Raw genomic sequence first — 13,931 nt, forward strand, 5'->3', positions numbered from 1 at the left:
ACATCCTTGAGTTAGGCATTGGTAATATAGTCATTCCAGAGTGTTCAGCTAAGGCAGAGATCAAGAATTCAGACAGACATATCAGAGAACGAAGGTCCCAGTTCTAGAGTCTTAAACACTTAAGTATCTGGCTTTCAGTAGACTAGAGCTTGATATGAAGCCAACGGCCTTCCTGACAAAGATTTCCACATGCATCATGCCCAGACCCAGGCCAGCTCTCAGGACGTGACCCGGCATAAGGCCTCCAGGAGGAGATAGGTCCATGTGGCAGACTCCTGACAGAGGGGGTTAGGGAGCCAGCAGTCTACGGGGGGCAGCGCTCCCCTCCCCCACCTAACTTGTTGGGTATTTAAGGGTAACTACAGAGGTGAATTTTCTGAGGAAGGGGTAAAAAAGACGCAGAGGATCGTGCTTCATGATGATGGCTTAGGAGACTCAATAAGGAAAGCTGAGACTAATTTTTAAATCCACTGCTGCTCCCCTAGGTCAATGTCAGATTCGCAAAACATGCCCTGACCTCCGCAGAACGAGTGCTGGTCAGGGCAGGCTTCCGTCCTTGAGCTCTCACTTAAATCCACCCCTAGTGGGTGGATTTTCCCTCAGGTGAGAAGCATCTTACAGGGCATCCTCCATGCAATAGAAGAAGATGGGAGAGAAAGAGGCAGGGCGTCTTGGCCAGCAGTGACCCCTGGTTTTAACTACCATAGAAGTGGAGCTGAGTTTCCAAAACACATTCCATTTAAACATTTCCTCCTGTTGCCCATGTTAAAGTGGTTTCTGAATTTATCCTCCCCTAGAAGTGGTCTAATGACTTGAACTTCCAGGATTCCTTTATATGGAGGTAGGGAACTTAAAGTCAGTACATTACACATTCCATTACACTGACCTTCAAGGTCACAGAGGGTGAATTATATGCTTGAAAGCTTAGTGTGGTAAAAGGTTAGGGAGGGAGCCAGAGACTTTGATACTAATGGACGTAGATGAAAGTCAGCTACAGGGTGAGAGAAGGATCAGGACAAGCTCAGGCCAGTGGCAGGAGGAAGGGGGCATGGAGCTGTGACAGAATTCGGTCAGCTTTAGATATCAGCAAGAACACAAATTCCCATGTTATGCCAGCAGGAGACCATTCTGCCACTTTATTCCAGCTCCCGGGTACTATACAGTGTGCTCCTTTCAGGGAGAGCAGACCCTGCCATAGAATAGAATAGTTTGGGTTTTGTTGTGTCTGATGAAAAAGAGAAAAGGGTGATCGGCAGTAAACGTCACCCAGGAAGGTAGGGACATTACTGTGCCAACGGCCCCACTGGCAGCAACTGCCTGGGTGCCATTTTCATTCACCTCCACAAAGGTTTTATGGAAAACTTTTGAAAGGTAAAAATTGGGACTTGGAGAGATTCCAGTAAGATCAGCCTTCCCTTCCTCAAAGATATCCGTGATGCCCATGTCCTGTAGAATAGAATTGAGATCATAGCTGTCTTCCAGGGTGAACTGCGGGAAGGAGACATCTACTGTTTCTTCTGACATATTCTCTGAGCTGCTCCAGGTCACTATTTTTTCATGAGTGATGTTCCTTTCAAGCTACAAAAGGAAGGAAATAATATTTAAGGTCATATTATGAACCAGCAAAGGATGCCCCAATTACTTCAAAAGGCTTGAGTATATTTCAACAGCCAGTAACAACCTTCAAGGTCCTTCCCTAAGCCTCAACCTACTCTGATCTCATTTAAATCTCTCCAAGCAATTCTCTTGAGTCTTTAGAAGTCACAGGACAATCTGAGTTCTGGTATCCTCTGGTATCTGACAGACTGGTGTCTGCGTGTCAAAGCCCAGCAAAGCTCCGTTGACCAAGTTGAGTGAGCTTGGCCACGCCTTAATATTCTGAGGTTCAATTCCCTCATCTATAAAATGGAGATAATACCATTAGGCTCTTGAGGGATTAAACAAAATGATGTATGTAGAGTAATTAACATAGTGCCGGCACATGATACATTTTGAATCGTAGCTATTGTTGTGATCGCTATCCGGGTATTTCTCTCTCCCTCTGTCTCCATCTCTTCACTGCACAGAACAGCACAGCGCCGAGGCTCCCCAGCCTTCACTGATCCCCAGCTCACAACCACTTTATCCCAGCACCAGATCTCCACCCTGTCAAGGCACTTGCACCCAAAAACAGAGTTCAGTTAACAGCTCCGTTCCATGAGCCATAGCAGAAGAGTCCAAGCAAGAGGCCAGAAGTCAGGCTATTGAGCATTTGCAGCAAGTCTCACATCACTCCATGTCCAGATCCCTCGGTCTGGAGAACCACCGCAGAGATCTGTGAGATGGGAGAGGAAAGCCCTATCCAACGCTTTTGGCATTCGTCCTTTTCTAAACCAATGAGGACGAACTCTCTCATTGAATTCAGATTCTTACATATTCTCTGATATCTCTGATAACTGAGGTGCCATCCTTCCTCAGGCAGGTAGATGGTTAATAGGGCTGCTCTCCAAAGACTGACAGTGAAGTATTTTGTAGAGACAGTGAAGTGAAGACTTACCTCTTCCAGGCCCTTCACATTATCTGCAGAGCAGGAAGGCAGCAGGACGAACATGCTGAGTGCCCCCTTGGTATACCTCATTTCAAGGATCTGTGCCTTCAACTCCTCTATGAAGCCGATTCGAAACAGGCCCTTTTGGTTCATCATCTTCACAGTCCTCTTTTCATTCTGCAGTGGACAAGATAGAAAGTCATGGGACAGTCACGGGAAGCTCGCGCACCCCCATGGCTTTCATCACTCCTGAAAACGGGGCTCCACTAAGATAAGAAGCATCTTCACCAGAAGCTCTGAGCCACACCAGTGACCCAACCCATGAGTCTTCTGCCCACTGATCAGCCAGCCCGTCCTTACCAACACCTTATTTTCCCTTGGTTTTCATAGGTTCTTCAGCTCCCAAGACAACTCGTTGGTAAACTATCTATTCAGGCTCTCCCTGCAGCCTAGCCAAGGGATATATCCCCACCAGCTTCGTACCTTTAGTGTCTGCACCACCCAGTCTGTTGGCCTCACCTGATCTCCTGACCCCTTGCCTTTGCTGGCCTGGAGCTTTGGTTAAATGATAATTATCTACATATTGAATCACAGTACTTCTTCCATAGGTTTCCATCAGATCAAAGCCACCACCCCAGACACCTCATGTTTATGAAAGGTCATCAATCGACAGATGAGATGCACAGTGCTTGTGAGAGGAACACAGCTGACAGGTGGTGGGCTGGGATCCCAACCTTCCCTTTTCTCCATTCTACAGTTCGGTGGCTTAGAACATGAGTTTTTGAGATAAATACTCACAGATGTGAATGCTAATGCATGAATTTAGCCATGTAACCTAACCTTTGCATTCTTTCCCCTCAACTCCTAAATGGGAATAATAACATGCATTTCCGTAATGATATTTTAGGGAACAAGTGAAATAATGAATGGAAAATGCTCAGGGTAGTGCCTGGCACCAAGGTGGTCAACAAACTTCTGACACTGATTTCTCTAATAACAAAATATTCTTATTATATTGTATGCTGTAACCCAGAGACCTAAGTTTTAGAGTCGAGTACACATACTTGAAATCATACTTCTTAGTGGAAATTATGAGAGCAATATCTAGAAAACCACGTGCTATAATATCATACCTCATTTAGAGAGAAAGGGGCATCAACTGTGTTTTTAGGGTCAAAATATTTTTCCCATTTGGCCTTGAAGTAAACAGCATTCACCAACACCAGCACCGTCGCACTGTCAATTGCATCCTTGTTGAAGAGTTCCTTGATCTTACCTTAAAAAATGTTTCAGAGAATATCCTGAATGTGAATTGTACCAGAAGTATTCAGGTAGACAGATTTTCCTGAAGGCTGCTTCCCATCCCCAAGGCTAGGGCATGTCTGATTCAAGAACTAACCTAAGAAAATGCCACCACTCACAGTACAGTCCTGGATGTGGTGGAGGTGATGGGGTGTATCGTGGGGGAGACACACTGTCTCTCAACCCCAAGAAGGACCCATTCTAAAGCCCTGAAACTGAGGGAATTTCCTTCTATTCCCAGTCATTGTGGTTGGAAATTGCCATGAGACATCCCATGCCATGATTTACTTTTCTTTTTTTTTAATTAAGTTCGATTAGCCAACATATAGTACATCATTAGTTTTTGATGTGGTGTTCAATGATTCATTAGTTCTGAATAATACCCAGTGCTCATCACATCCTATGCCCTCTTTAAAACCCATCACTAGGTTACCCTCCTCACCTCCATGATTTACCTTTCAAAGTAGACCCTGCCACATGATTATATTATAACCTCCTTGAGAAACAGGACTATTGGGTAAACTTCCTATCTCAAGTGCTCATCACAGCAAACGGTATATGCTTACATATGAACAAAAATGCATATAAATATTCTAGGCCAGGTCAGTAGGGGCTTTCACATGCCCCCTCTCATGCCATCGCATGTCAATTATGAGAAGTAGGTATTGTTTTCCCTTCTTAGAGAGGAATACACCACAGCTAGTGAGAGGTAAGGCCACACAGCCAAAAATCAGCAAGGCTGGCTGAGATCAGTCCTGGGGCCTTCCCGCTCTTGGTCCAGCTCTGAGGCTCCTTGCACCGTAACACAGCCCTGAGCCAGACTGGAAAATCCCACGCGGTGAGGCAATCATCCATTTGCGGTACGCATTCTTTTCCATGCAAAATACCAAACCACTGGTTATCTGAATACATGCCTAGTCCTTAAAGATGAGTAGAGCTTTCTACAGCAAGACTTCTACTTAAACTCCATAATAAAAGACTATTTGACATCACCTACACTTAAAATACTGCCGGAGAGTAAACTAGTGCCTTAGTATACATCTTTTTAGTGAACATGCTTTCTTCTTGGCAACTGAGTGGAACCTTGAAGAAATGGGCATTTTTGCAGCATATGGACCAAGTTAGGAGAAATAATTTTGGAATTTGGGTGCTTCTCCCAGGACAAGGCCAGACAGGGGAGTTCCATATTAAAAAATTATTCCATTTTATGTTGAATTCTAAATTTCACTACTCATCACTATCTCTAAACCCTTCATCCAGAAAACACCTATGTACCTAGTGAAACGTTGATAAAAATTGGATTTAATTATTTCCATTTCCTTCTGAATAACTAGATTCTCTTTGCAACGTTTCCACTGACCCTTTTTTAAAAAATAGAAACAGCTGGGATACGTGGGTGGCTCAGTTAAGCGTCTGCACTCAGCCCACATCGTGATCCCGGGGCCCTGGGATTGAGTCCTGCATTTGACTCCTTGTTCAGAAAGGAGCCCGCTTCTCCCTCTGCCTGCCACTCCCCTGCTTGTGCTCTCTCTCTCTCTGGCAAATAAATAAATGAAATCTTAAAAAACTTGAAAATAGTTAGCATCCCACTGGCATGTGCTTGGCTGAACGGATTTCCCCTTTTATGAGGGAGCAAAGGAGAAACACAGCATCTAAGCGTGTAACTGTTTGCACCTGCAAAACAGGCTTTGAACACGGCCCATGCATGTGAGCACCTGGTCATGACAGACTTGCAATCTGAGACACCAGGCTGGCTTTTCTCCTTTTAAATGGAAAAGAAGACTAGCTACAATGTGTTTGGTCTTTCTTACCTTGGGACTGAGATTCAACCCAAAAGTTAATCTGTTGTCTGGACTTCTCGGAGTCCTTCCGGAAATCAACACTTTCAATGGTCGTATGGTAAAATTGAGTCACACCATCTAAGTATTCCTGTTAAATTGGAATAAAGAGAAATAATACAGTGAAATCAGATAACCGTGCTAATAGGTATGAGGCAGTCAGGAGAAGCCTAATGAGAGAGATGGTCATTTAAATGGGACGCACGTGGTCTCTATCTATCCCCCACTCTTAATTAGCCACAGGCCTTTCATTCATCGTGGTGACAATTCAGGATATAGAATGCTTGTTCACGGGATTTTTGGGTGACTCAGTTGCCTAAACCTTCGATTCTTGGTTTCAGCTCGAGTCCCACGTCCATCTCTGCGCTCAGTGCAAAGTCTAATTGAGATTCTTTCCCCTCCCTCTCCTTCTCCCTCTGTACCTCCCCCTGCACGCACTCTCTCTCTCTTTCTCTCTCTAAAAATAAATAAATAAAAATTTTAAAAAAAGAAAAAAGAATGTCTATTCATGAAGCAGTCTACAGTTACAAGGGCACAAGCTGTTCCTACCAGATATCCTTGAACGTCCCATTTGTGGAGACCCTATAACATCAGTATGAAGTTACTTGAGAGATTTAGCTGCAAAATGCCTCTATTTTTAAGAATTAAAGCCCTACTTTCATCCGGAGCGATGAAAATGTTTTGGAAATTGGGTGATGTTTGCACAACATTGTGAATGTGATCAAGGCTAACAAACTGTTTACTTAAAACTGGTTAAAATAGCCATTTTTACATTATATGTTACCACAATTACAGGGTAATATACCCAAATGACTGGCGTGTACAATTTTAATAGGTGAATTGTATGATATATGAATTTATACCCCCATAAAGCCAGTTCCAAAAAAGAAAAGACAACATCTAAAATCTCATTCTCATTGTTGAGAGAACATACTTCTTTTGGCCAAAGGAGGCTAAGCCCGCCCCCTCACTAGACCAGCCTAACCACCTGCATCACACATTTGCCTATGGTCACACCCCTCATGCCCATTGCTAAGTGTGTGGCTCCTTGCAACGGTGAGAGAGGAACCTGATGGGTCTTGCTGTAGGTACACGCTGCTTAGCCACAGGGAGGAGCCGGACGCCCTTTGGCTCCAAACGCAGTCTCCTTCTGCTATACCGCGGTGCTGCTGACTACAATTCTATTGAGGGGTGGCCTCACAGTGGCATGAAAGGGGATTTTAAAGGTGCTGGGGGAAGGGTGGGGAGGGACAGGAAGAAGAACTACCAAGTGCATCTACCAGGCACCTTTACTGGGAAAGACAGTCCCAACAGAGAAAGTCATCACCAAACCCACGTGTGCTCCAAAGTTATTAGGGTCACACGACCCCCTTTCATCCACAACAGGCCTCCTAAACTGCTCAAGTTGAAAACTGGCAGAATCAGGGCAACCAACAGTGTGGGAGAGAAAGAGGTGGGCCCCGGGGAACCCCCAGTCCACAGTACATCACAGTACATGTCAGACAGGATTGTGGTCCAGGTGCCAGGTGAGTAATCCAGCTACTCCCTGATTTTTACAACATATGCCATACGATAGTTTTAATCACCAGCCATGCCGAACTCACCGGACAGATCTGGAATTCCTGCTCTCCGTAAAGCCTATTGGCAATACTTAGGGTGTAATCAACTCGGATCCTGTCTATCTTGGAGAGAAGCTTCCCGAAGTAGCAACTGAGCAGTCCACTCTCATCATTGGAAGACTCAGCCTGACAAAAGAAGAAAGAAAATGACCTGATCAGGAGAGCAAAAGGCCACCAGAGCACGTTGTCATTTCATGTTGTTACCATGAGGGGGAGCAAGCTGAGAAGAAGAGAGGAATGGAGGGCAGGAAGGGGCCCCAGGGGAAGATCACTACTCCCATTAGGTATCAAGGTCCTCCAGGAACAGTACATCTGGGGACTCAGCAGTGCACACTATTTTTTAGTTCAGCGCACCTCGTTTTCCTCTATATTCAAAAATATAGAAGAAAAAGACAATCTTCTCTCTACCTTCCTCTTAAACTTTCTAAGGTACAGGGATACATATCCTGGAGAATATCTTTCCCACTCCTGGTATGAGGCAACCAATAAAAGTATATTTCCCCATGAAATAGATAAGGAGAGGTAGATAAAGAGAGTAAGACTCCCACGGCTGATTCCTGCCCCTTACTGCCCTTCATCCTCCACCATGCTCCATCCTGGGGACCTGTGACCCGGAAAAGTAGGTGAGTTCTGGGGCTTTCCTGTAACTGCCTTTATCATGAGTAGAAGATACCCGATCCTACTCTTTAGGAAACTAGCTTACAGCCACCGACATATAAGATACATAATCAGAAAAGAATTGGAGGTCGTACGGCATTCTTCCTACTGTTGTTGCTGCCAATAACGCCAGGACGTAACATCTGGGGATGAGTAACCATTGCCAAATACAGCGTAACCAGGATGAGCAGTTCACAAGAAGAGGGGCAGGAGTTCATGGTGGCTCACCTGCAGGGTCAGAGGCTCCGTTGTTTCTTTCTGTGCCTCCACATGGCTGTCAGCCTGCACTTCCTGTTTTTTGCTTTTCAGACAGGGATCAGGTTCTTTTCTTTCATTCTGGGAAAATTCATTGAAGTGTAGTACCTGCGTGAGGACAGTGATGGGGTTTCTCAGACGATACGAACCAGGAAATCTGAACAGCTTCAGAACCTTTTTATAGTGTGACAGGGACAATGACTCCAGAGTCAACCCTGAAACAACAGTGCAAAGCGTAGCGGATGATCCTTTTGACTTGGTTGTGAGGTGGAATGGAAGGGAAGTGAACTGCATGCAACCCCCGGGGGTCTGCACATAAGAATGAATGTAACCAAACTAAAAGGATGTCCAGGTCTCCACGAGACACACATGGCTGTGGAGCTGGTCAGACTGTTAGTGTAAAATACTCATTGGATTTGTGAAGACTTAGTACGAAAAAATAATTAAAATATCTCATTTAAATTGCTTGCTTGATTACATGTTGATATGATATTTTGGGTATATTGGGTTAAATAAAATATACTATTAAAATGAGTCTCACCGATTTTTTTTTTTTTACTTATGGCTGCTAAATTTTTTTAAATCACATGTGGGGTTTGAATTATATTTGTGTTAGCACTGATCTAGACCTTTCAGTCAATGAAGCAAGTGAGGGCAGCGAAAGACAAGTCACCCAGAGCATTGCAGGAAAGGTAGGAGACAAAGGCACATCTTGTGTTGCTCAGGACCGTTTTGCTGGGCACGTGAAACCCAAGTGCTTGGAGAAAGAACCTCTGACACCTGATGGGGAGGATGCTAGTGACAGTCTAAAGCTAAGTTCTCCTAATGGGATACTGTTAATAGAAGTAAATGAATAAAGCAGAATAACTCCAAACACATTCTACCTTAATCCAAGAATTCAACTCCTCCATATTAGGGACAACAGACAGGTGCCCGCATAACCTCTGTGCTGTGTGCGAGATCCAGGGAAGTTATAAGACCAACTTCGGGAGCCTACAGGTTATTTGGGAAGTTGTTCTTGTCACATTCATTCGTTCATTCTACAGATTTGTATTGGAAGCTGCTATTAGCCAAGCATGGTTCTAGGACAAAGATTCTTGCCATCTGGAGAATTATATTCTAGCCAGGTAGGCACATAGTAATGAGCTACTGTATGCATTATGTTGGAAGATGGAAAATGCCATGTCAGGGAAAAGTAGGTAGGGTAAGAAGTCATTTTATGGGGTGAGGAGTCAGGATGCAGCATTAGATGGAGAGGTGAAGGAAGGACTGGTTGAGAAGGTAAACTCTGATCAAAGTCCTGAAGGAGAAACTAAGTTATAGATCAGTTATCTGGGGGGAAAGCCATTAGGCAAAGGGGATGGAGCAAAGGCCCTAAGGCAGGAGTGGGCATGCTTACCCAAGGAACCTGGAGGCCAGCGTGTTTGGAGGAGTGGGGAGGGGACAGGGTGATTGGTTGATGGGAAGTCAGATACTAGATCTTCATGGGCCACCGTAAGGACTCAGGCTTCTATCATTAGCTAACTTGGAAGTCCAGGTTTTGAAATGATGAGAAGTAGGCTCTGCTTGAGGTTTTAAAGGATCTTTCTGGCAGCCGTATTGAGAACAGACTGTCAGCAGAAGCAAGGAAGCCCATGAGGAAGCTGCATCCAGGTTAGAAAGGATGGTGGTGGGTCAGACTCAGGGACACAGCAGGAAGCACATACGTTTGGGCTGTATATCAAGAGAAAAACCTGTTGGAGTTAGATGTGAAGTGAGAAAGAAGTCAAGGAGGACACTAAGATCTTTTCCACTGGATACATAATTTGTGCTTACTAAATACTTATTTATGGAATGAAAGAACACATAGACACATAAGAAATATTGTTAGTGATATCAGTATGGATAATTATAGAGCAGAAAGGAACAGACATACAGGCAAACAGACAGACAAGACACACAGAGACAGAGAAGGTGACTGAGAAAAGTTATGAGCCTGGGGAGGCTGAAGAAGTGTCATAAAGGAGGCAGAGGTTTCACTGAGCCTTGAAGAGAGAGCAAGGTGGGATGTAAATGAAAACTCCAGGGCAAATGCAGTCTCCCCCCAGGCCCCAGGCTCAGTGAGCATCATGGCTTGTGAAAGAAGGACTAGGGTCTGACTCTGAGGATGGACCCAGAGATACCGGAGCCACACCTGGTCGATCTGCTGTGCACTCTCGCTTCTGGCCCCCAGGCGGACCATGCCAAGGGCAGCTGAGAGGCTTAGAGGACAGAAGAAGATGTTTTTATGAGGATCATCTTTGCTTATCTCCTGGAAAAGATCAAAGCAAAATTTGGTGTTGGCTGCCACGAGAGAGTCCATCCTGAAATTGATGACAGTCTAAAACCAAACACAAAACAAAACAGAGAAAACATCATGGTCAGAGGAAGATAAATAAACAGTTCTCATTTTAAACACATGAGATATAAGCATATACAGTGATTCCACATGTTATTAAAAACTCAAAAACTAAGGTCATCATCATCTTGGTATATAGATATTAATGTCCATATTGATACTGATACAGACAAAGGTCTATTTTCATTTAGTGATATGATTTAGCTCCCTAGAGCTGCTATAACAAATTACCACAAACTGGGTGGCTTAAACAAAAAGAATTTATTCTCCCTCAGTTTTGGAGACCAGATGTCCAAAATCAAGGTATTGGCAGGATTGGTTCATTCTGGGGGCTGTCAAGGAGAATCTGTTTCTTGCCTCTCTCTCAACTTCTGGTGGTTTCCAGCAACTGTTGACATTCCTTGGTTTAGAGAGGCACCACAAGTCTCTGCCTCCATATGGTGTTCTTCCCTAGTCTTCTGTGTGAGTCCACATTTCCCCTTTCTTATAATAAGGACACCAATCATTGGATTAGGGTCCACACTAATCCAGTATGACCTCATCTTAACCTGATTAAATCTGCCAAGACCCCATTTCCCAATAAGAGCACATTCACAGGTACCAAGGATTAGGTTTTAGACATGTCTAATTGTTTACCACAATTCTATTGTGGTAAAACTTCCTTTATTTAGGTAAAACAAAGTCACAAGCAACCATGTCCTCATGGTCAAGTCTGCAACCAAGAAAACTATATCCCATCTCCTTCTTCACAGGCTATACATGGTTCTGCTCAAGTCCTTTGCCAGCACTCTCCCCTCAACACCCTAGGACTGACAATACCCAGGAAATTGTCATGGGCCATGTACTTTGTCACCTTCTCACCTCCTTTGACTCATTCCACATGCAACCTGTAAGCCTTGAGGTGTCTCGGTCAGTCATTGATATTATTGTTCAAGAGATCATTGATCTTGAAAGATGCTGGGAGTTTAGAAGTCATTAGGTTTAATACCTTCCCTTGACAGTGTAGAACCACAATGATATGGAACCAAAATAAGGGAGTGATTCCTTCATGACAGATTCCTTGCCCCTCACCAATAATCTGTTCCAGAAGTATCAAGAAAATCAAGAAAATCTTACACAGATCTCACTTTGGACCATCCCAAAAGAAATGCCTTCTCTTTTGTCTTTTTGTCAATGGATATTGCATATTTTCCAAGATGGAAATGTAAGCCCCTTTATGTCTATTTTTTATCATCAGACATGTGGTACATAGTAAAGCATTAAGAAATTATTATTGCACTGAATTGAACGTTGTACATTGCTTTTAGAATCTTTCCAGCTTAACACCAGCTTTTTTAGTCTATAAAACCTAACTCAAAAAAAAAAAATTAAATACCCATTTTTAAAAGTGCCAGACATATGTTTTACATATATTAGCTTTAACCCGACAACTTTACAGAGTAGATATTGTCATTCCCTTTCTACAAATGAGAAAAGAAACAAAGAATTGAACCACACATGTTGGCCTAAACTAAGTGCTCTTTCTGCTGTATCTATTGTTTCTCCTAAGTTGTCCTCAGTGTAGGACAGACTGGTCAAACACATGCCCACTATATATTGGTGTTCTCCCCTGTTCAGTTTAGAGTCCATTTTTACGCTTATATTCTTTTTCCTGCCAAACTTGTATGTGATGCATATTTCTCATTTTGTGCTGCTAAAACTGGGTTCAGATAGATGCTTTCCAAGAAACATATGTCCTGAGCTTGTCTGGAAATTCACTGTTTTAGACCTCAGGAATCTACATTCTTTAGGTGGAAAATCCCTTCCCATCCAGCATGTTCTACAACAGTAGCTAGCATTACCACTTCAGTAACAAACTTACTAAAGAAGTAGAGAAATCAGATAAATTCAAGATGGTCTGAGTCAAGGGGATTTCACAGACTTGTGTTAAATCATAAAATTTGGATAAAAAGTAGTCTCATCTTTTTTAAAGTCTTGGTCATATAATCAAGGTTGCTATTATGATACAAATCTTTGGCACCAAAGGAAAAGGCAGTGGATACTCTGGCTCTTTGTTCACTACTATAAAAGAAGGCTAGAGACAAAATACTCAAGGCAAAGATGGGATTTGGATTGAAAATTGAATGATCCCAACCTGGCTCTTTAAATGTCCCAGCTATTTGCTCAACTTTAGCCTGTTTCTTTTTACGGATGTGCCACTGGCATCAGAGGGAAGGGTGTTCCTTTCTGGTGTGACATGCACAGAACTGAGCAGCTGGAGTCTTACCTACTAAGGACATGATGGCTCATGCAGGCCAACTCCCTTCTTCCTGAGACTAAAAATCCTGAGGCCAGAAGTGGCAGTGACTTGCACACAGTCACATAGCTGGCCAGGAGAAGAGCAAGACTCAGACCTCTCCATGCCCAGGCCTGCTCTCTCCTGGAACAGATTGCTTTCTGCCCATTTCTAATTCATCTACTACCCTTATTCACTCTGGGAGCTGCAGTGTACCCCCACACTCTGTCTGCCCATTGGCGCCTAAAGAACATGGAAACTACACTAAATTTTGTGAACTTTTCACACATTCCCTAACCTGGGTCCAGCTACTATCTTGTCCTCACCCAGCAACAGTTTATTTTCTGTGCCTCATCAGGTTCTACCCTGTGGATTGGTTCTAAGTTTCCATTAGAGTCTATGTAGCTTAACTCTGCCCACCTTCCGAGGGAGGGGTGAGAATGGTCCTCATGGACGAACAGCCTAAAAGCTGTAGTTGGTGTTGGATGCCTGTATGTAAGCATTTATTACGGGAGAATCTTTCCTGGTGTTCTATAAAACTCTAAAATATAGAAAAATGAGCATTTAGTAACTAGATTAAAAGGCCATCCAATAATTACCTTCTGAGGGCTGTTGTCGTTTTGTTTGTTTTTGAATTAGAAACTGGCTAAATCTGACAGTAACCTAATTACCCGATAACCATTTCGAAACTTATCCCATGAGGACAGTCACTGCACATAGTAGCACGAGCTGACTGAGACCCAGTTTTGTCTCTGAGAAACCCACCATCTCATAGAGCAGTACCTCAACAGAAGCAGCTCCCATGATCTGAGAGCATCGTGCAATCCCGTACTCATTTACAAAAGGAAATAGAAAAAGCAGGGGTGCCTGCGTGGCTCAGTTGATTGACCCTCCCACTCTTGGTTTGGGCTCAGGTCATGATCTCAGGGTCATGGGATCGCACTCCATGTCAGGCTCTGTGTTCAGCAGGGAGCCTGCTTCAGATTCTCCACCCCCCCGCCCCCCCCCCAATTCATGTGCATGCTCAATCTCTCTCTCTCTCTCTCAAATAAATAAATAAAATCTTCTTAAAAAAGAAATA

At 43.7% G+C, this 13,931-nt stretch overlaps 1 protein-coding gene across 2 annotated transcripts; it reads right to left on the reverse strand.

The window, feature by feature from the left end:
- Positions 1 to 391: 391 nt before the first annotated feature.
- LOC111154311 (serpin family B member 12) lies at positions 392 to 10,553 on the reverse strand. 2 transcript variants are annotated; one of them, XM_022513826.1, is made up of 7 exons: positions 10,372 to 10,553; positions 8,172 to 8,306; positions 7,272 to 7,412; positions 5,641 to 5,758; positions 3,661 to 3,803; positions 2,537 to 2,704; positions 392 to 1,578 (listed from the first exon to the last, which is right to left on the reverse strand). In XM_022513826.1, exons 1-7 carry the CDS (start codon positions 10,537 to 10,539, stop codon positions 1,174 to 1,176), a joined length of 1,278 nt encoding a protein of 425 aa, XP_022369534.1. In that variant the 5' UTR covers positions 10,540 to 10,553; the 3' UTR covers positions 392 to 1,173. The 2 variants fall into 2 exon arrangements, with proteins under 2 accessions (XP_022369534.1, XP_022369535.1); XM_022513827.1 differs by having other exon boundaries at positions 1,174 to 1,578; positions 8,232 to 8,306; positions 10,372 to 10,539.
- Between the last annotated feature and the right edge of the window lie 3,378 nt (positions 10,554 to 13,931).

Source organism: Enhydra lutris, unplaced genomic scaffold (genome assembly GCF_002288905.1).
Source record: "Enhydra lutris kenyoni isolate GAN:26980312 unplaced genomic scaffold, ASM228890v2 scaffoldscaffold36, whole genome shotgun sequence".
In the NCBI taxonomy this organism is placed as follows: Eukaryota; Metazoa; Chordata; class Mammalia; order Carnivora; family Mustelidae; genus Enhydra; species Enhydra lutris.

What these genes read in the sequence shown, in the direction of transcription:
- LOC111154311 (XM_022513826.1), bottom strand. Translation starts at nt 10,539, where the DNA reads ATGGACTCTCTCGTGGCAGCCAACACCAAATTTTGCTTTGATCTTTTC. An exon ending in CGGAGCCTCTGACCCTGCAG is followed by an intron (nt 7,413 to 8,171) that starts GTGAGCCACCAT and finishes TTCTTTTGTCAG; the next exon opens with GCTGAGTCTTCCAATGATGA. An exon ending in ATGTGAAGGGCCTGGAAGAG is followed by an intron (nt 1,579 to 2,536) that starts GTAAGTCTTCAC and finishes TTCCTTTTGTAG; the next exon opens with CTTGAAAGGAACATCACTCA.